General features: G+C 38.7%; 1 protein-coding gene across 1 annotated transcript in view; it reads left to right on the top strand.

Annotated features, from left to right (window-relative positions):
• The first annotated feature begins 5,026 nt into the window (after window positions 1–5,026).
• The window catches only part of FAM204A (family with sequence similarity 204 member A), a 33,437-nt gene continuing 17,264 nt past the window's right edge, over window positions 5,027–21,199 (top strand). The window contains exons 1-5 of the mRNA XM_024253858.3: window positions 5,027–5,879; window positions 11,730–11,971; window positions 12,512–12,599; window positions 12,727–12,757; window positions 12,937–13,039. Coding sequence (XP_024109626.3) covers window positions 5,819–5,879; window positions 11,730–11,971; window positions 12,512–12,599; window positions 12,727–12,757; window positions 12,937–13,039 — 525 coding nt within the window. The 5' untranslated portion in view covers window positions 5,027–5,818. The remainder of the gene's footprint in view (window positions 5,880–11,729; window positions 11,972–12,511; window positions 12,600–12,726; window positions 12,758–12,936; window positions 13,040–21,199) is intronic.

The raw sequence follows: 21,199 nt of genomic DNA, 5'->3' as shown, positions 1-21,199 counted from the left end.
AGGAACAATCTGCCAATACACGCAACAACATGCATGATCCTCATATGCATTAAGCTCCTTAAACTAGGCCAGACTCAAAGGACTACAGACTACTTGATTTCATTTATATGACTCCATTCCAGAAATGGCAAAACTACGAGGACAGAGAACATCTCAGAAGTTTATAGGGGCTGGGGAGGGAGAAGTGGTTGACTATATATGGGCATGATGGCAACTTGGATATATTCTGTATACTGATTATGGTAGTGTTTACATGACTATATGCATTTATCAAAAATCATAGTGTACACATAAGGTGTGAATTTATATTGTATGTAAATTATAAAATTATTCCTCAATAAGCCTCACTTTAAAAAAGATTGAAGGTAAAATAAAGATATTTTCAGATAAAATAAAACTAAGAAAATCCATTGCTGGTAAATCTACACTACAAACCATGCTAAAAGAAATTCTTTAGAATGAAGGTAAATGAAAGCAGATGTAAATTCAGATTTACAGGATGGAGTGAAGAGCCTTGGAAACAGTAAATAGGCGGGTAAATGTAAAAAACTATTTTTTCCTCTGTATTCCTTTAAAATACATAATAGTTTCAAGGAAATAAAAATGATGTGGGATGTACAATGTATGTAGATGCAGTGCATATGACAACATTAAGAGTGGGCCAAGAGCTTTGAAAGGACCCATGCAGTTCCAATGTTTCTACATTTCACACAAATTGTTAAAATGTTAACTTTAAGTAGCCTGTAAAAAGGATGAGTACTGTAATCCCTAGAGTGACCATTAAAAAATAAGACAACAAGGTATAGATAAAAAGCCAACGTTTATATTTGATCTGGTTTTGAAGGATGAAAAGATATTTAGCAGGTATAAAAGAGAAAGGTTTTTCAGGCAAAGGAAATAGTATATACTAAATTCCACTTGGCTTACTTTTCCATTCTTAGGACTTCCATAGTTCATATTTACATCATGAACCTCACAATTTTAGTACTTATGGTTTAAATATTATTATGTCTCAGACTACAAACTTCTTGAGGCCAGTTTCTATACAGTTCTTCTTTTGAGTCTTCAACCCTTAGCATAGTACTGAGCATTGGGCCCATAGTAACAACCATGAAGATATTGACAGATGAATCTAATACTCTACCAACATTTATGGGTTTCTGAGTTTTTACAAGTGAAGGAAGCTAATATTTATTAGCCACTGACTACATGCCAGGCTCTATGTGAAAGCTTTACATGTATTCCTTCATTCAGAGACATTAATCAGACATTGGGATGTTTTTGGAAGATGAAGGTATTAAGAAAAAGGAAATTAATATAGATTTCAATATAATGAATCAGGAATAATTGAAGAGGATGCCTCGAATGGGATCTGATCACTCACTAGGTCCTGAGGGGGAAGGAGAGAGAGAAGATATTTTGCTCCCAAAGCCTCTCTTTTTGTGAGTTCCCGGGGGGTATACCATGCCACTGGGCAGTAATGATATCCATACTTTATTGATTGCATCGTGATGCCATTCATCAGGAACCTCTTCTTAAAAGAGGCAGTATGTGGATAGTGGAGACAGCAGGATCTTTTGAGTCTAGTGAAACTTCCCCACCCTGGTTCTGCATGTTACTAAGCACGTGACATTAGACAAGTTTCTTAAGCTCTTGAAGTTTTAAATTTTCTTAGCTATAAAATGGATACAGTAATAGCTACCTCATAAAATTACATAAGATATTAGATACAAATTTCCCAGCATACAAAAATGCTCAATAAGCCTCCCTCTCCTGTTCTGCTTTCTCCCTATGTACAACCTATTGGAACTGAAAAATTTGGAAGTACTAGACATGACCAGTAAATAAAAAGTGCTTTTCTTTGGCAACATTCTATATTACAGAAATTTTGTCTTCTCAAATGTCAAGTCCTGTTGATATCGCAGTGTTAGTTATTCAACATATTCTTGGAAGACTAACATTGTTTATAGATGCTTCAGTTTGCAAACCTAAAAATAACCAGATAGAGGGCCAGGTGCAGTGGCTCACGCCTGTAATCCCAGCACTTTGGGAGGCCGAGGTGGGCGGATCGCAAGGTTAGGAGATCGAGACCATCCTGGCTAACATGGTGAAACCCCGTCTCTAAAAGAAAATACAAAAAAATTAGCCACGCGTGGTGGCAGGCTCCTGTAATCCCAGCTGCTTGGGAGGCTGAAGCAGGAGAATGGCATGAACCTGGGAGGCGGAGCTTGCAGTGAGCCAAGATCACGCCACTGCACTCCAGCCTGGGCGAAAGAGCCAGACTCCGTCAAAAAACAACAACAACAACAAAAAACCAGATAAATTGTCATTCCTTAATCATGAAGGATATCAACATGAATCCTGAAATTCAGAGCTCCCTGGTTTCAATTCTTTTGCTTAAGTCACTAAATCCCTTTTTCCTCTGAATGCCAAAAAAGAGGTGTTTGTATAGAAAGAAATTAATATTCTCTTTCTCAGTTTCAGCAAGAAGCACATTTATTATATGTTCAACAAAGTTGTATTCACTTTTCCAACTTAAAAATATTTAAGGGGTTTCATTATATTTTGAGAAATTATTCATCAATCCAGGATTTAGCAGCCACCAAAAAGAACTCCACAATTAATCTTTTATAACATGGGTGTAACTTATAATCTCTACACTAAAAAATTGTTAAATGTAAGGAAAAACTGTTCATAAACTATAATATTTCTTGGCAAAGAAAAACTGCTTTGTGTTTTTAAAGATATGGTTGAGAATTTAAATAAAAGCTACATGCTTGAAATTAGTGCCAGATGCAACACAATTCAAGCACAATTCACTAACTGCATCAGATATTTCACTATGATTTAGTAAAAGGTATCCAACAATTCTACATTTCATAGAAATCTCACAAATACAAGTATTTCATTCACAAAACTCATGGCTTGGCAGGCTTCCAGGGCAGGAATTTGCTGGAAGAAAGGTAAATTTATTGATTAACATAAATCAAAGAACTGACATTTTCCCTAGAAAACTGACAAAACAATAATATTCAGAAACTGAAGTTCTTACAACCAGAGCGAGAAGAAAAGTCTGAGCTATTATTTACATTTATTATAGGCATCCAGTAATGTGATAAACAATTAGGTAATTAAGAATTCTCAAATCAGTATTGAGAAACTTAATTTTAAAATGTTAGATATTTTTGAAGCAGGATTTTCCAAAAACCTTTGCTATGAAATCTGGTGTTTGTAAATCTTTGTAGTAGTTATAATTATATGCCACCTCTAGCCCTTGCATTTATTAATATATGCACTAAATAATGAGCATTCTTTGATGGGATCCATATAGAAACAATCGAGTTTTTTTTTTTTTTTTTTTTTTTTGAGATGGAATTTCGCTCCTGTCACCCAGGCTGGAGTGCAGTGGCACAATCTCAGCTCACTGCAACCTTTGCCTCCCGGGTTCAAGTGATTCTCGTGCCTCAGCCTCCCGAGTAGCTGGGATTACTGGCACATGCCACCACGCCCGGCTAATTTTTGTAGTTTTAGTAGAGAGGGGGTTTCAGCATGTTGGTCAGGCTGGTCTCGAACTCTTGACCTCAAGTGATCCACCTGCCTTGGCCTCCCAAAGTGCTGGGGTTACAGGCGTGATCCACCATGCCCAGCCCCAGATCATTCTTAAACATACAAACATTAATTCCTTCCTACCCCATGCCTCAGTTCTTCCCCCTCTGCTATCTCTTTCCCCATTCTAGTCACATTTCCACCAACAGCAATTGTTAAGAGCTGAATGTTTGTGCACCCCTAAAATTCCTATCTTAAAGCCATAACCCACAGTGTGGCTGTGTTTGGAGATGTGGCCTCTAAGGCAGTAATTAAGGTTAAATAAGGTCAGAAGGGTAGAACCCTGATCCAACAGGATTAGTGTTCTTTTAAGTACAGAGAAGAGACACTGGAGAGCTCCCCAAACTGTGCATACAAAGAAAAGGTGATGAGAGCACAACAGGTCGAGGGTGGCTGCCTACCAGGCAAGAGAAGAGGCCTCAAAAAAAAAAAAAAAAAAAAAAACCTGCTTTGCTGGCATCTTGATCTTGGACTTCCCAGCATCTAGAACTGTGAGAAATAAATTCCTGTTGCCTAAGCTACCTTGTCTGTAGTATTTTGCTATGACAGCCTGAGCAGATGAAGAGCAATTAAGAGGCCTAATGCAGTTACAACAGCACTCTCAGGCACACCTTCTTGTTAACTGTTTAACTTTTTAAAGATTTGGATTCAAGGAAAATCCTGTTGAGAAGCTGAACAGATTTGGCCAAAATAGTTTTACACAGATCCTTAACTCATTCAGCCTTGCTTCTACTCTAGAATCAGAGAATGTGAACAGGAAGAGGGACCTCGGCGATCCAAACTTGTTGATTCAGGTTTTACTCTGATTCTGGGGTTATAGAAAACTGCTCTCTAAACTTGGTGCATCTTCTGGAAGATGTTGGAGGTGAGGTGGTTTAGTGGATAGTTAATAGGCTTAACCATCTGTTGATGCGAAATTGAGATATATTACTGAGTGCAATGCAAAATTTTATACACACTTAGCTTGCTTTGAAGAAAGACATTATTGATAATGTTAACAGCAAAAAACAGGTGAGATTGAAAATTAGTGTGGGCCAGGTAACATGTTAAAGTCTTTATGTGTACAGTAGCCTCCTTTATCCGCAGGGAATACCTTCCAAGACTCCCCGGTAGATGCCTGAATCCTGGAATAATGGCGAACCCCACATAGAGTTTTTCAATCTGATAACCAAGATGGCTACTAAGTGACTAAGAACCTGGTAGCCTACCAGCATGCATGGACAAAGCGATGATTCACACTGCAGATTTCATCAGGATACCCAGAATGGGCTTGCAATGAAACACTTGAATTGCTTATTTCTGGAATTTTTTACTTAATGTGTTTGGACCTTGGTTGACCCCAGGTAACTGAAATCAGGCTAAGAGAAGCCACAGATGAGGGAAGCCTACTGTATTTTCTTTTCTTTTCTTTTTTTGAAACAGGGTCTGGTTCTGTTGCCCAGCCTTTTCCTATATAATCATCACAAAATTAGCAAATAGGTACACTTAATGTTATTCTTATTATAAAACAGTATTTCGGAAAATGCAAATATTTCTAAAATAGCCCTATTCCTATCCCTATCACATGGGATATTTTATCCTCTTTGCAGTGCTTTTCTCTCTCTCTTTTTTTTTCCTTATTTTCTATGTTCCCCAAGCACCCTCTTCACGGCATAACACAGTGCCTGCCACAAATAAGAAAAAAAGAAGTTCGGTAAACTTTTGGTCCAGTCAGTGAAGCACCTTGGACCCCATCACCAGATGATAAAGCGCCACGAGAGCAAGAGTCTGCCTGTTTTCTGCTAACCAGAGATTAGCATGATGCCTGGTACAAAGTAGGCGCCCAATAAATAGGTGAAGAAAGAAAAAAAATTTAAAAAAAAAGGAAGAGAGTGAGGGGAAAGGATGAATGAATGAAGACGTTTGCAGAAGGGCCTAGAAAGAAAGCACTCTGCAAGATTCTCCCTGCTGGTGGCATCAACTCTCAGTTCAAGGTCTATGTCAGCCCTTTCGTCGCCCAGACGCATTGGCCTACAGCAGGGAATGAAGAAAGAACAAAGTCTTTAAAAATGTTCGGAAGAAAGAGAAAACGGCAAGATAAAAGAGAGAAAATAAGGAAAGAAAAGAACCACTTCCTTCGGGCGGACTAAAAAGGGAAGCCCCAGAAGGCCAGTTGCTAAGGCGACCCTAGGGTCAGAACGGCCCCAGCCCATTGGCTGAGACGCAGGAGCCAATGAGAAGGCGCGATGTTGACGGGGTCCTAAGATGGCTGCCGGGCGACCGCTTCCTGACAGGTGAGTACGGCTTATGGAGGGTTGGTTACCCGCCGGCTCGGGCTCCGGCATGATGAGTCTGGGAGGGCCTCTTGTGGGCAGCCGAGGGAGGCGGCATGGGCGGCCTCATAGCTCCTCGGCCGAGCCTCCCGGAGCAGGCTAGAAAAGCCCCCGGCCCGGGGCCGCGGAAGCGACGGCGGGGCCGCCCTCAGCCTTCCTCGGAAGGGGCGTCGCAGCGGCCTCCCCAGCCTGTTATGGGGAGGGGGTTCTCCGTCCCACCCCGGTCAAAGTGAGAGGGGATTGAGGAGGCTGTCGATAGGGAAAACAGGCTCATGTTTACAGTTGCTGTATCCCGGAAAACAGCTCCAGTTAATGGGACTGCCAGCAGGCTAGACATCCTTCGCCGGAATCTGCAGCGCTTAGTTCTGTGCCCGGGAGGGGCTTCTCCCTGTTTTGGGATTGGAGTGTGGCATTGCCGCCAGAAAGCCTGCAGAATTCCGGGTTGTGCAGCCAAGCAGGAACGGTGTACCTTTCTAGACCCATCCTCTTGCAATCTTGGACTCTGTAAGTATTCTCACAGCGGAATCGACTTAAAATGAGCGTTGAACTGTTAACTTGGTTTATTGTCTTTCCATGCAGGATCTTGGGTCTGGGAAAATGTTTTCCAAGCCTCAAGTAAACGAACACTCTCTTTGATTAAAACAGTTGAATACATGCAAAATCTTGCTAAATAAGTAGTTTTTCTGGATTCGCTCTCAGGCCTGTAATTCAGTTGTCCTTTCTATATACCTTTTTTGAAAAAAGGAACACATTCATTTCATAAAAGTAAATAGGATATTTACGTTAATGTTGATGTTAACATGCTTGAAAATAGTAACTATTTTTAAGTCACAGACTCTGATTATGATGTAAATTACAATCTTCAGATTGTTAAATAATTGTGGTGGTTTATAATTAGTATACAAGTGAAGTTAATTTTAGATCAGACGAAGTTCAGTCTTCTGGAATTATTTCTAATCAAATACAAAATATGGAAATAAGACAGCCTTATACGATGAAAATGGAATTTAAATTATGGAATAGAGACGGAAAACATTTACTCATCGAGCTGCTCAAATATATCTTTTGGGTTTTGATTATAAGCGGCTGCCTGGTTGTCCAGAAAATACGACATTATTACTCAAACCTCTGACTGTGACTTTCACTTTGATGTATGCAACTTAGTATAGCATCTTACATAGCTTTCTGTACTCAAAAAGTACAGAAAAAAATTCTTAACCAAATTTAACAAGTCTGTAATTACAGGCTAAGATCATTCTCAGACCCAGTCACAAATCCTTGTCCCCGCTTACAACTCTGCTCTGTAAAATTCATAATCTAAAGCCATGGGGCTATTTTTGTAAAACAAATGGATCAGAATGCATTAGGCAAGTCAGTTAGCCCATCTGTAAACTGGGGGCGGGGCGGGTAGGGGAGGGGCGTATTATAGGTAGTAATTCCTAGTGGAAGGGTTGTTGTGAAGATTAATGGAAAACCAAGGCCTGCCACACTGTTTGTATGCCATGTGCAGCAGTGACTTGCTTTGTTTCCCCTTTCTGGTTCTAGTGTTTCCTGTTGTAACTAGGGTTCCTTCCCCTTCTCAGTGTCCTGAAGTGTAGAGTCTCTCTGAAAACATCCTCTTGGCTGAGTTGCTAGGTAGAGGAGAGAAACCTTATCTACTGGGATACTGGGCTCTAATCAGGATTGCAGTGCTAGAGAGAATGAAGTGATACATCCAGGAGTGAGGTGACTCTGGGCATTTAGGGCACTTATAATATCAAAATCATAAAGAGACATTTTAGAGCTGTAAGACATCTCAGAGATCATTTGCTCAAACCTTTATTTTATAGCTTAAGAATGGAGGCCCAGACAAATGCAGTGGCTTTCTCCTAATTATGTTGCTCAGGACTAGAAACCATTTTCCAACTTTGGAGACTTTTTCCCCCTGTAACCAGTGCACAATCTAGAACGGTTTTTATTATAATTTGATTTCTCCCTGGCTGCTATATTTTGAAAGATTGTGTCTACTAAACCTTATTTATGAATGTTTTTTTCTGATAAAAATCAGACCTATAACTACCAGTGAACCTCTGATTAACACGTGGTGAAAAATAGTGCTTCACTAAATTTGTCTTTTCCTGTAATGGTGAATGGTACAGTCTTACTGAGGGGAAAAATAAAATAGTTTGGGCTTTTTGAAATTAGCTTAGAGACTCCTGTTACTATATTCATACTTAGATTAGGAGCCACTGAACTGTACCCTGTTTTTGATTCATTGTTATCTGACCAAGTATGCTAAATCATGACGATGGGGGGTTTTCAAGGGCAACCAACCAAACAAACAAAAAACCCTAGTTATTCAGACTAGGACAGAATATAAACATTTTCAGTTCCTGGCAAATTGTGTTAGCCCAGGACTAAAGACGTGTTCTGCATAGTACACACAGAATGTCTTTGAGGATAATTGTGGGATGGAATAAATCTTAACTCTAGAGGTGGAGGGTGTGTAAAATGAAGAAGGTGGTATTCAAAACCATAGAGAGAAAAAGGATTCTGAGTCATTTACATTTTCCTTGGGGCTAAAATGATTAAATTGAAAATTATTTGGGTTGCAGGGTAAAAAAATGAAAGCTTATGAATTAATACATTGGCTGTTATATGGACTTGGCTATAATCTATACTAAAAAAATTTAAGTTTCTGTTTCTCTGATATTCCACATTTCTTGAGACAGGCTGAGTGAATTTTCACAGTTAAAGGGTAACTTGGGATTATCTGCCTTAAAATAAAGAAATACGCTCTGAAAGGCATAAGTAAGAGACACTTATAGAGAATCATCCTCTACAGCAGCCAAAACAAGAATAACAGGAGGCCTAACATGGTGCCAGTTGGAAACTTTATGAATGACAAGTATATGCTATGAATAGAAAGACTGTTTTGAAACATGAGTCTAAAGCAAAAGTCACTAAGCAGCCACTCCATATTGGCTGATCTGTAATTGGGCTGCTGCTCACACGGGCAACTCCATTTTGCAGGCTGCACAGTGAGTGGCAGCAGTTATCCGTGTTTATCAGTGACTGCTCATTCGCCCTTGTATTTGTTTTTTTGAGAGTCACAGGAAAATGGAACATGACTAAAGGTTTTAAAGAGTGGAGTTCAAAACCTACCTGATTTGAATTTTGCCTGGATTTAGAGGTGGATTCCACTTTTTTCAAACTATTTTAATTTTTTTTCCTTTGGGTACACTCAAGAAATTATCATACCAGGCAGATGCCACACTGAGGACAATTTTTAATGCCACATCAGCAGGAGCTAAAAATATATAATTTTGAGAAAATTTAAAAAGCCATAAAAAATGCCTAACTACTTGAAGGTTGATTAGCAACAACAACAACAGCAAAAAGCATTCCTTCTTCAGGGCAACTGAGACTGCTCCCCAGAGGGAAGCATGTTTGGGTGCCCAGAGCATAGACTATCACCCTGCAGAGATGCTAAAACAGTGGTTTAGTAGGAAACCTGTGCCACTGCCCATTGGAGAGGCATACACGTTTCATGAGCAGTCACATCTAAAGTCCAGGTCAAGGAATACTTGGCTCAACAATTGAACAGAAACTTGCTATGTGTATAGCTGTCATTTCGTGAGGCTAGGGATTTTTGCCTGTTTATATACTTCTGTCCCCAGGGTCTTGAAGAGTGTCTGGCACATAAGTGGGCATGTAAAATATTTTATGGACAGGAAGGGAAAGAGTTATTTCTAACATAGACTCCAGTGATGCTAAGAAATCCAAACCTGAAATTTGTTACTGTTTTAAGTCCTTAAATGATAATAAGCCTAAAGGTATATTATATGGCGGTGGCCAAGTCATACTGGAACTTATTACTGCTTCCTTCCCCTTGCTCTCAGAACAGGAGAAATCTTTTTTATTAATAGCATGACACCTGTTTTTCAATATTGGCATATTTTACATGATGTCTTTTGTGCTATTGGAGTATTTCAAGAGTACTGCTGTCCCAACTTTAAAAATCCACAGACAGGTTTAGGGATAGATCTGGGTTTTATGGGGCCTGGAGCTTATATAACTTCGGGTCTCTTCCTTTAAAAAAAGAAATGCAAATTCTGAATAGAAAACTAGGTACAGTGCTTTGGAAGGACCTGTGCAGATGAGGAATCTTGGAGCTTAAGGTTACCATTATCTTCCTGGTAATTTGCCCTCATTTTATTCCTCCATTCAGAAAACCAAACACTAACATTTGTTATAGACATTTCACATCAGATTGTGACTATCAAGGAAGCAAATGATTGCATCAGTTGCTAAATGAGTGCACCACAATTACTAGAAACTTCAAAACTGTCTTATGAACCCTGTCACTCAAATAGAAATGATAAAAATGTAATACATGGCCACAGAAATAATAATAGCAAAGAACTTAACATTTATTGAGCCCCTAGGACCTCCTAAACACTGTGTTGAGGGGCTTATCTCATTTAATCCTCAGAATAGCCCTATAAGCAGTATAATTATCCCTGCATTACAGATAAAGAAATTGAGGGTCAGAGATGTCAAATGATTTCCTCATACTACTAGTAGTGGCAGAGTTAAGATTCTAGTTGGAGCAGTTAGATGCCAGAGTCCTTCCTCATAAAAAGCCAACAGAATATTTGGTGAGGATATTTCAGAGAGCCAGCAACTGAAGAGGCTGGACCAAAGCCACAAAAAGTAAGATCTGATTCTTTGGACCTGGAAGGAGGTCTTTAAAAGATAACAGAAATCTGTTATCGCAAAATCCCTGATGTGTTTGTCTCAGAGAGAATGGTGGTTTCTCTTGTTTGTTTGTTTGTTAACTAGGTTAATCACAATATAGGACAGAAAACTGCAAAACAAATTTCTGTCCTTCCATTTTATTCCTTCATATTGATAGTAAATCATGAGCAGTACAACCAGCTTCTCTATTTTAAGCATCTTTTGAAGGAACTGGTTTTGGCTCAATATATGTGCTAAAATAGACTGTGCCATGGAGATCAATAGTGAATATGTACTTGAGTATTATACTTTTAGCAAATGATAACAATTCTGCTATTTTAAGTCATTTTATTAAACTTAATGGTTCTCTCTACTAATGGACTGTATAGCTAATGCTAAATATTATCTTGAACTTGACCATTAGTTTCCCAAATATAGTATTGTTACTTTAAAAAGCTGTACATTTTTGTTAAATTGTTAGGATTCTATTTCATTTAATATTATTTTAGCGAACAGTATTAAACTAAAAAGTAGGATATCCTTTTTACTACGATACCTTCCTCCAACTACTTACGTAGCTTAAAAATTTTCCTTTAGTTATTTTCCTGCTCCTTAGACTAGATGCCCTCTGAAAGCTTTGTCCATTAAATATAGGTGAAACATGCAGTTTTATTCTCTAATTTGGCATAACTTCAAATATGGTATTTTAATCCTAAATTGCTTGCAAAGTATGTTGTTAGGTTTTTAACATTCTTGAGCAATGCTTTACTGAATTTCATGTTTTTTTAGACCAAACTACTCATATATTAGAGAATCAAGGCTCTATTTTCTTTACCTGTAGGTGTATGTTGTAACAAACTTGTTTAAACAGCTTTTAAACTTCTAAACTTTTTTTTTTTACTTACACAAGTGAAGATTTTAATTATTTTATAGCAGGTTCATTCTATGCCATTTTAGATTTAAAAAAAAAAGTTTAGATGGACTGTTCCCAAACCATTGTTATAATTATTAGGCACCTGGAATGTCTTCTAACGGTCTTAAAATTATTTCTGTGGTTATTCTACATGTGTAAATTAATCTTTTTCCTCATAGAAGAAAAGATGTGGAGTGGGCTGCTACCTCCTGACCTAAATGAAAGTGATGCTGAGTCAGACTCGGAACATGAAGCTATGTTGGAGAACTCTGGACTTAACTTACAGGAAGATAAAGAGGATGAGAGCATCAGACAAACAGAAATCGTAGATTTCTCAATAGATGAACCAAAAACTGAAACAGAGTCAAATGTAAATGCCTATGAAGAGTGTCCTTCTGGAATTCCCATAGATATGTGGAATGTAGGTTTTCTCTGAAATGCTCTTGCTACAGCCTGTGCGTGTGCACATGCCTCTGTGTGTCTCTGCCCTGGTCAGAATGTGCATGTATTCTTGGGACTTAACAGGGAGGGAGATGGACTCAGAATGCTTTTACTGTTCTCTGAGGCATCGGCCACTTAGATACTTGCTTTTATTTTGTTTTGTTTTTCACAGAAAGACGAAGCGGGGAAAAAATAACCCAAACCACTATGTAGGATTAGCTGTTTGCCTAGCGTGGTACATGAGAAGTTTCTGTCTTTATTTTATCTTTTATTTATCTTTTTTGTTATCTACATGAGCTTCACTCTCAAATTATCAAATGACTTATTTCAAAACAAGTGAATATCAAAACTCAGGTTGTGAGTCTCAGAGAATAGAGCATCTCAAGAACTGACTACCATCATTAAATTGGTATCTTTATACACGCTGAAATATAATTGTTTTATTACTTCATTATTTTTTAAATGCATGTTTTTTCTGGAAAGTATATTTGCTTCTCAGTATTTTTTTTCTTTTACATAGAAATTTCAAGAATTGCATAAAAAACATTCTGAACAGAAAAGCACAACCTCAAGATTCAGAGGGAAAAGAAGAAAACGCTCCAGAAAAGGTGTTTTGTTTTAATTCAGGTTGTTAGTCATGCTAATGCTAAGTTGTGACTGAGTTTAACCATTTTTTAAAAATATGGTTTTGAAATTACTGAAGTTAGGTATTGACACTTTGTGAATTCTTTTCAGATAAATTGAAGAATGAAAAAGAATTTCATAGGTAGGTAGAATTTAAAATAGTTATCTATTTTAGGCCATTGTAGAAATTGTTGAACTAATTGTTTCTGATAGTAATCAAACATAGGAACTAGTAATTGTAGTATAATTGTAGTAACTGATTAAAAACAGTGAAAGTAAAGACAGTATATATTGTATAAAACAAAACTTGCTATCTTTTAGTGAACCGTCATCCTCAAATGAAACCCAGTGGAAAGAGCTTACTCAGTATTTTGGAGTCAATGATAGATTTGACCCACCTGTTAAAAGGAAAAAAGTTGAGAAGGTAATATCTTTGTTATTGCATCTTATACCAGCTAGTGGGATACGTTTGTGATTAGCCTTGCCTAAAGCACTTGTCCTCATTAATTCATTCAGTTAAAAAGTTAAGATGCCTACTGCGTACCAAAAAGGGTGCTAGATAAGTAAATATATAGTTACAAATTATTAAAAAACTTAAGAGAAAGAACAGGTTGTTGTGAAAACATTAAAATGGGGGCTTCACTTTAGCATGGATGGTCAGGGAAAGCCTTTCATAGAAGGTGCCAAGTCACTGAGACCTGAAGGATGGAAAATACTGTCTATATAAAGAATGCTAGCGCAGAGGCATGGGTAAAGATCCTAGGGAAGAGTCGTCCTGGGACATTCCAGTAACCGTAGGAAGGCCAGCCTGGCTGGAATGGGGTCAGCGAGGATGAGGGTAACCCACTATATGATTATAGAGGCAGGCAGTCAGTGACCAAATTGTGTAGGACCTCAAAGGGCTTAGTAAAGAAATGGGTTTTATTCACAATGCAGTTGAGAGTCATAAAGGCTTTTAAGTCAAGGGAATGACATGACCTATGTTAAAAAGATTCGTATGACTGTTACCTAGTGAACTGATTGTGAGGCAGCAAAAATAGATGAGAACAGAACAGTTAAGAGACTTCTAGGCATAAGATGATGATGGATTGAACCAGAATGGTTCTGCTGAAGAAGGAAAAAAGTGGATGGATTTGAGGCATATTGTAGAAGTAAAATTGATGATATTTGCCTCTGGATTGCTTGTGATAGGGAGGGTTTGGGGCATATGGAAGGAGAGAGAATCATTCAAAGCTTTGGCTTAAGCAGTGGTGTGAATAGTGATGTTACGAAGAGAAATTTGGGGAAGGGAAAGGATTGAGAGTGGGACCTAGCCAAAGTTCAGTTTGGGACTTGAGTGTTATTGGAAAGCAGGAGCAGAGTTGATGGTTGGTATAATGACCTTGAGATGCACATTTGTAGTTGTCAGTCTCTAGACATACTAATACTTAGAGGCTTGTGTGAATGAGTAACTCACTTATTCACACAGGGAAATGTTGGAGCATGAAAATCAAGTGCTGAGTGGTAGAGCTGGAGGCGCAGGGGGTGAGTTGAAGCCCAAGTATATTGTATCCTGTGTGTAATAGACAGATGCCTCTTTCATGGATCATTGCTGTAGACTATTGTGTGTACCTAGAGACCTTTGTCATTTTCTGATCCATCTGTATTTCTTCTAAAGTATCTCTGATTTTAAATCCATCATTGCATGGTACTGTGTCATTGAGGTGCACACATTAAGGAACTGTCAAAACAGAATTTTGCGTGTAATTTATATTCATCCATATAAATTACATCTGGCTAAGGAAGTTATGGTGGTTTTCTAAGCAAGGAGCCTGAGCTGGCTAGGCTTCTATCTGTCTAGGATTTTTCCTGCATTTAATATTCCACAAATAAACACAAGCATAAGAGGAAAGGAAGGACTTAGTGAAGCCAGATTCTTGCATGTTTCATGTTCTCTTGGTAGTTCAGTATAATTGCATGCCAGCAGGTTCCCACTCATTCTTTGGTTTGGGATCGTTGGTTTAAATGGTACTCCTTTGGCTGTCCTCCTAAAGTTTCTACTGCAAATCCAACAGAGTAAATAAACTTTAAAGAATGTCCACATTGGAGATGCTGAGATAAAAACTAAATAAATGTAAGTCCAGCACATAGTAGCGACTGCTCATGAAATCTAGAGATGATTATGAAAATTTGTGATGTAGTTAGAACAAAACTAGCATGAATTTCCATCCACTATTTTGTTTCTCTGGAGCAGAGGCTGATCTGTTACCATATCTGAGAGAACCTTTTTATTTTGTATTCACTCAACCCTCTAGGATGGTAAAACAAAACAAACTTCTTAATATGTGTCTATTGTGCAGTCTTTTTTTTTTCCCCCCTTTTTTCTTTTTTGGAACACTGCCAAGCTGAAACTGTTGCTCAACCAAGAATGTCTGTTTACAGCACGGCTGTCACCTGCCTCTCAGACAATGCAGTGGCTTGTATTTTTTAAACATAATCTTCCTAATATCCAAAGCTGTTTTAAAGTGTTCTTTGTATTAAATACAGCTATAATTGTGTTTCTGGCAGCAGTTCTGGGACTTACTAGTAATTCTGTAATCATAACATAATTATTTTGAATCTGTGGGAATTTCTTTAGAATAAATTTCACTCATTAATTTCACTATAAATGTCTCAAGTATTCTTTGGTTGAATCAGTTTGATTAGTCAGCAGTCATTATTGAACTAGTTTTATGTATACCTAATGGATACTTTTTGGTATCCATTAGGATACCAAACCAGAGGTACTTTATTAAATGTTAGAGTAATTGTACAATGTCTTTGATGAATTTTTCAAGTTTTTTATGAGAGGAAACTGCTATTGTATAGTGTAGCTTTTTCGAACTTGTTTTTTTTTGTTTGTTTTTAGCAGAGTGCTTTTTCCAAACAGACTCTTACATGGTTCTCCAATACATAGATCAGTTAAAAGGCTGGCTTCCTTGAGTTGGTGGAGGGAGGGGCATAGGGATGTAGAGGGAGGGGCATAGGGATGTGGAGGGAGGAGGTATAGGAGAGGGAGGTTTAGGGGTGTGGTGAGAGAGGTATGGGGAGTGTTGTAGTGGTACCATGAAGATCCCCTGGTATCAGTTGCAAACCATTGCCTCTCGGTTCCTATGTGATTTCTGTGGGGTAGGTTGATAGGTCCAGTGTTATTCTCATAGTACAGATAAAGAAACTGAAGCTCAGCATAATTTGCCTAAGAAAACAAACCAGGTGAGAAGTGAAATGAGACTTTAAACCCAAGTCATTTGGTTCCAAATCTAGATTTTTTCTGAACCTGGTTTTTATTTACCTGACTCATATGATTTTTTTTTTTTTTTTTTTGAAACAGAGTCTTGCTCTTTTGCCCAGGCTGGAATGCATTGGTGCAGTCTCAGCTCACTGCATCCTCCACTTCCCAGGTTCAAACAATTCTTCTACCTCAGCTTCCTGTAGCTGGGACTAGAGGTGTGCGTCATCACGCCCAGCTAATTTTTGTATTTTTAGTAGAGATGGGGATTCACCATATTGGCCAGGCTGGTCTCGAACTCCTGACCTTGTGATCCGCCTGCCTTGGCCTCCCAAAGTGCTGGAATTATAGGCATGAACCATCGCACCCAGCCGACTCAAGTGATTTTAAGTGGGTATGATTATATATATATATATATAAAGTTAACAAAATTATGAATAAATATATGATTTACATTTATGTATGAAAGTACGTCTTCCGCCCCTCCACTGCCTTTCTTTATGAAGAGATTGCCTCATTTTTTCCTAGATATTTAGGTTCAGTAATGCAAACTTCATTGGATAATTCATTTGTGTTAAGCTTTAAAAATTGAATATATTAACTGAATAAATATTTAATAGCAGAATTCTCATATAAATATATTGTGGTATAGTTTGACTTTACAAGCTTTGACCACATATAAAAGATATTCTACATATGCACATATAGATGTTAGCCCACAATGTTAAACCAAGTACCCATACATTTCTGAGATATTTGTAGTCCTATCTTCTTGACATCTATAGTAAAACTTTTATTAATTGGCAATTGTTGCCTCGTGGGTTAGATACTTCGTTTAGATAAATTTTTCACCTGTGTCCAAATTGCCATTCCTAAGTTTGTCTGTGTTGAGATGTATCATAAATTATGTTATGATTCTAGCCAAAAGGCAACTTAGAAGCACACCAAGGCGCTGCAGGCTATCAGTAGCTCCTCTGTGCCTCCTGCCACTCCTATAGTGTGGAAGACATTCTAGATAAGTCAAATAAAGGCTACTCTTGAGTCCAGCTTAAAACTTTTCAAAAAGCCTTAATACTCAGACTCTATTTCATGAGACTACTTACTGACAAAGCGGAATGCTTGGGTCTTGTACTTGGGTCTGAGCTTGAAGAAGTATGATGCAGTCTGTAGCCTTATAGAGATAAGCCTTCTCTTTTGCAATAATGGTATCCTGATATTTAGGTTTAATAATAGGAGCACCTTATTATTTATTGAATGACTACTATATTCTAAAAACATGGCTAGGTATTCTGTATATATGTTCTTTGACTCATCATAATCTTGCAGAGAATGTGGTTTTATTCTTATTTTATTGCATGTGAGATAACTGCAACCCACAGAGGTTTAGAAACTCACTCAGGGTTGCTTAGTTCATAAGTGGAGGAGCTAGTCTGAACCTAGATCTGACCCTACCAGCTGTGCTCTTTGTGAGCTGCTGTGAACTTACAGTCTTTAAGGAGATGGGAATGTTTTACTAAGTGTTTTGAGTGTATTTGGAATATTAATAAGCTCTTATGGAAACAAAGTTTGAGTGTACATGGAACCAGGAGTTTTTCAGAGCTATAAGAGGCTATTACATTTTATTTAAATAAATTGTCAGAAAGAGAAAAGGGCTAAAAACAAAGTTGAAAATGTGATAGAAACCTAGAATTTTTATTTCTAGGAGGGTTACTCATTCAAGCCAGTCTTCTCATTATCTTTGAGGAAACAGAGGCTTATGAGTCAAGTATGTCATTTACCCAGAGCTTTGACCACATCTCCTGTCTTCTAGTCCTGTGCTCTTTCCACTGTAATATGCTATTACCTTTAGATTCTGATCTGAATGGCTGGGGGAATGGACAGGCATAAGAATGGAAGCTGTTAGTGAGCAGGTTGCTGAGTTGAAAGGTTGGAGCAGGTCTAGTTTGATTGCTTCCCTGCGTGAGATGGGGTAAGTTCTGAGTTGAGGTATCAGGCTATGCAAGAATTTGTAGTGCAAGGAAACTTGTAGTTTGATATTAATGTTTTGTACAAATACATTTTGACACATACAAATATATGTCAGTGACATTTGAGTCGATGCCTAATATTCTGCACAGGAAAGTGAGGCCGTATTTAAATTTTTTAAAGAAAATAACTATTTTCAGTATAAATTAAATAAAGTTCTAGGTGCAGGTACTATTTTAAGCTCTGGGAGCCCAAGATGGAGAAGATACTCTCCATGCCCTTGAGGAATGTATATATTCTATTACCAGGATAGATGTATATAGAAATGAGTACAATACATGTACCTTTTTTTAACCATAGGGGCATTATTACTTCAATATTACAGTTGTGAATTCTCTTGGAAGCTTCTCAGAGTAGTTGGTATGTAATAAATGTTCCCAGTTTGAGTGGGGTCCTTTCACTATGAATGCAAACATGGATGACTGCAGTGTGAATATCAGCTCAGTAGCACAGACTGAACGAATGTCTTCTATGTAGAAGGAACTGGGCTGGATTCTGGGACACACCAAGCCAGTGACACACAGCCTGCTCTCACTGAGTATAGGACCCAAGAGGGGAGAATACACAACTCACTGTAGTGTGTCAGACAAGTTAGGTGCTGAAGGGACACAAGGTACAGCAATAGCACAGAGTGGAGAGCCTGGTGTGGGGTTTGGGGAGGGTGATGGGGTCATAGGAATGTAGGGCTGAGGAGCTCTGCATAGATAGAGAAGGTAACATTCGATGTGAGCCTAAAGGGATGATTAGTATTTTTCAAAGAGAAGCACATCAGAGGCACAGGGAACATTAAGAAAATGGTAAATGTGACCAGAGATTAAAAAGTGTAGCATTGCTGAAGATGGGGTTGAGAAAGTATTTGGGGACCCCATCGTGAAGGGAGTGGGATGTTATTCAGAGGGAATATGAAGTAATGCTTTAAGCTGGGTAATGACATGATGCCTGTTTCAGAAAGAGAAGACTAGTTTGGAGATGGCTATAATATTCCAAATAAGGGATCGCATGCCCCTGAAGAAGCACAGAAGAAAGAAATGAGAGACTTTTGCCAAAATAGAGTTCAGATAGGAACAAAGTGTTGGAAGCATTGAAGATAACTGAGGATTCTATCAAGGGTGACTAAGGAGGAGAAGAAGCAGGGCAGCAAGTGTTGGGCTTATTACAGACATCATGAAATTGAAGACCTTGCCTTTGTAGGCCTTCAGTGTGAAGATGATTAGCAAGTAGCTGGAGATGTAAGTATTGGTACGGGGAGAAGTCAGGTGTTTTTAATTATTTAGAGAGCTAAACCAGCTCATAGAAAGTAATTGAAGCTCCGGGACAGAGTAGATTACTGGGGAGGGTGAAAAGTAAGACGAAAAGTATGCTAGTGAGAAACTTGAGGAACACTGTGATTAAGGGACAACCAGAGGAAATAGTGGGTAATTTTAAGAATGAGGACATGGCCGGGTGTGGTGGCTTATGCCTGTAATCCCAGCACTTTGGGAGGCCGAGGCAGGCAGATCACGAGGTCAGGAGATTGAGACCATCCTGGCCAGCATGGTGAAACCACGTCTGTACTAAAATACAAAAAATTAGCTGAGCATGGCGGCACACGCCTGTAGTCCCAGCTACTTGGGAGGCTGAGGCAGGGGAATCGCTTGAACCCAGGAAGCGGAGGTTGCAGTGAGCTGAGATTGCGCCACTGCACTCCAGCCTGGCGACAGAGTGAGACCGTGTCACAAAAAAAAAAAAAAAAAAGACACAGTTGACATATATTTCAGCATGCATCAGAATCATATGGATTGCTGGCCCACCAGCCCAGAGTTTTTCACAGAATTTGCATTTCCAGCAAGTTTCCAGGTAATGTTGATACTGCTAGTCCAGCACTTAAACTTTGAGAACCACTGGCTTAGAGTTTAGTTGTTAATGGTAATTGTGGGTTGCAAGTTAGAGAGGGAGAAGAAGAGGATCCAAGAAGGGACTGAAGGACCGTGCCAGGGAATGAGATTCCAGTAAAGGCAAAGCAGATGCATTAGGTAGAAAGACTTGGGGTGAGTGGAAGAATTTTATCAGGGAGTAGAATTCTAGATTATGAAGTTTGGAGGCGGAACTTTCAGGCAATGTCTATAACTTGACATACAGCAATCTTACTCCAAGTGCATTGATATACAAAGAGATAAGGAGTATGTGCCTGAATGTAACTCAGTGTACTACTTTCCTCATGGAGAAATTCTTGTCCCCCACTACCCCCAGCAAAAGCCATCTAGACAAAACTGTTTTGTTGTTGTTTTTAAGAGACAAGGTCTTGCTCTGTCACCCAGGTTAAACCGCAGTGGTATGATTATAGCCCACTTCAGCCTCAAACTCCTGGGCTCAAACAATCCTCTTGTCTCAGCATCCCTAGTAGCTCTGGAACTAAAGGTGTGTGTCAACATGCCGGCCAGTACAAAACTGTGTTTAGTCATGAAGCTGATTTGTATTCTGGCACAAGCTCCTTATCTTTACATGGACCAAAATAAGCAGTTCATGGATTGGCACTGTGTACAGACCAGACCTGGTACACAGGCCACGACTGAAGCAGCACTGGCCTAGAGTATAGATTTCTGAAGTGCATCAAGTTAGAGGTCCCAGGGTGTTGTTTGGACCATCAGAAGAAGAATTCTGCAGAAATAGAAGAAAGGGATGTTTCTGGAGACTGATAGATGATCACAGGACAAGAATGGGAGGTGAACATTAGATCCATATGGCCTCAGGTCAAAGACTATGAAGCGCTGTTGAATGGTCTCCAGCTACACAGGAAAGCAAGCAGAAAAGTCTGTTGGCCTTGCAGGTATTAAGTACTTAGGTGGGGTCTGTGAGAAGGAATCGTCTTCTCTTAGCAACAGACATCAGTGACAACCTCACTGGTCTTTGTTTCTGTAATCTTTTTAGGCAAATTATGTTGTTGTTTTTTACATCTCATCTCAACAAAGCCTACACAGGAACAAAATTCTCTCAGTTGACTGGCATAATCAAACAATAGACTGATGGAAGAGACATTCTTAGGACTTCTGTTATTAAATAAGGAGGAGAAGTCTGTAAGAGGTAGAGTATTAACTGTGAATGTGGAAGTTAAAGGACTAGATAAGCCATTGTTGGGATAAAATTTGCTTCTAAGAAGCATATATTAGACCATCTTTTAAATTTTTTATTATCTGTAGCAACTGTTTTCACAAGCTAGAACTCCAGTTATTTAAGTCTAAGCATCTTTTTATAAATGTGTAATGCATTCTACTGTAGTCTGTTTGGTAATCCCATGAAAATATTAATTATGATTTCCTGAAGTATCTTTAGTAA

The sequence above is a fragment of the Pongo abelii genome, chromosome 8 (genome assembly GCF_028885655.2).
Source record: "Pongo abelii isolate AG06213 chromosome 8, NHGRI_mPonAbe1-v2.0_pri, whole genome shotgun sequence".
Taxonomy (NCBI): domain Eukaryota; kingdom Metazoa; phylum Chordata; class Mammalia; order Primates; family Hominidae; genus Pongo; species Pongo abelii.
Note: the sequence above shows the minus strand (reverse complement) of the source record. Positions and strands in the feature narration are given on the sequence as shown.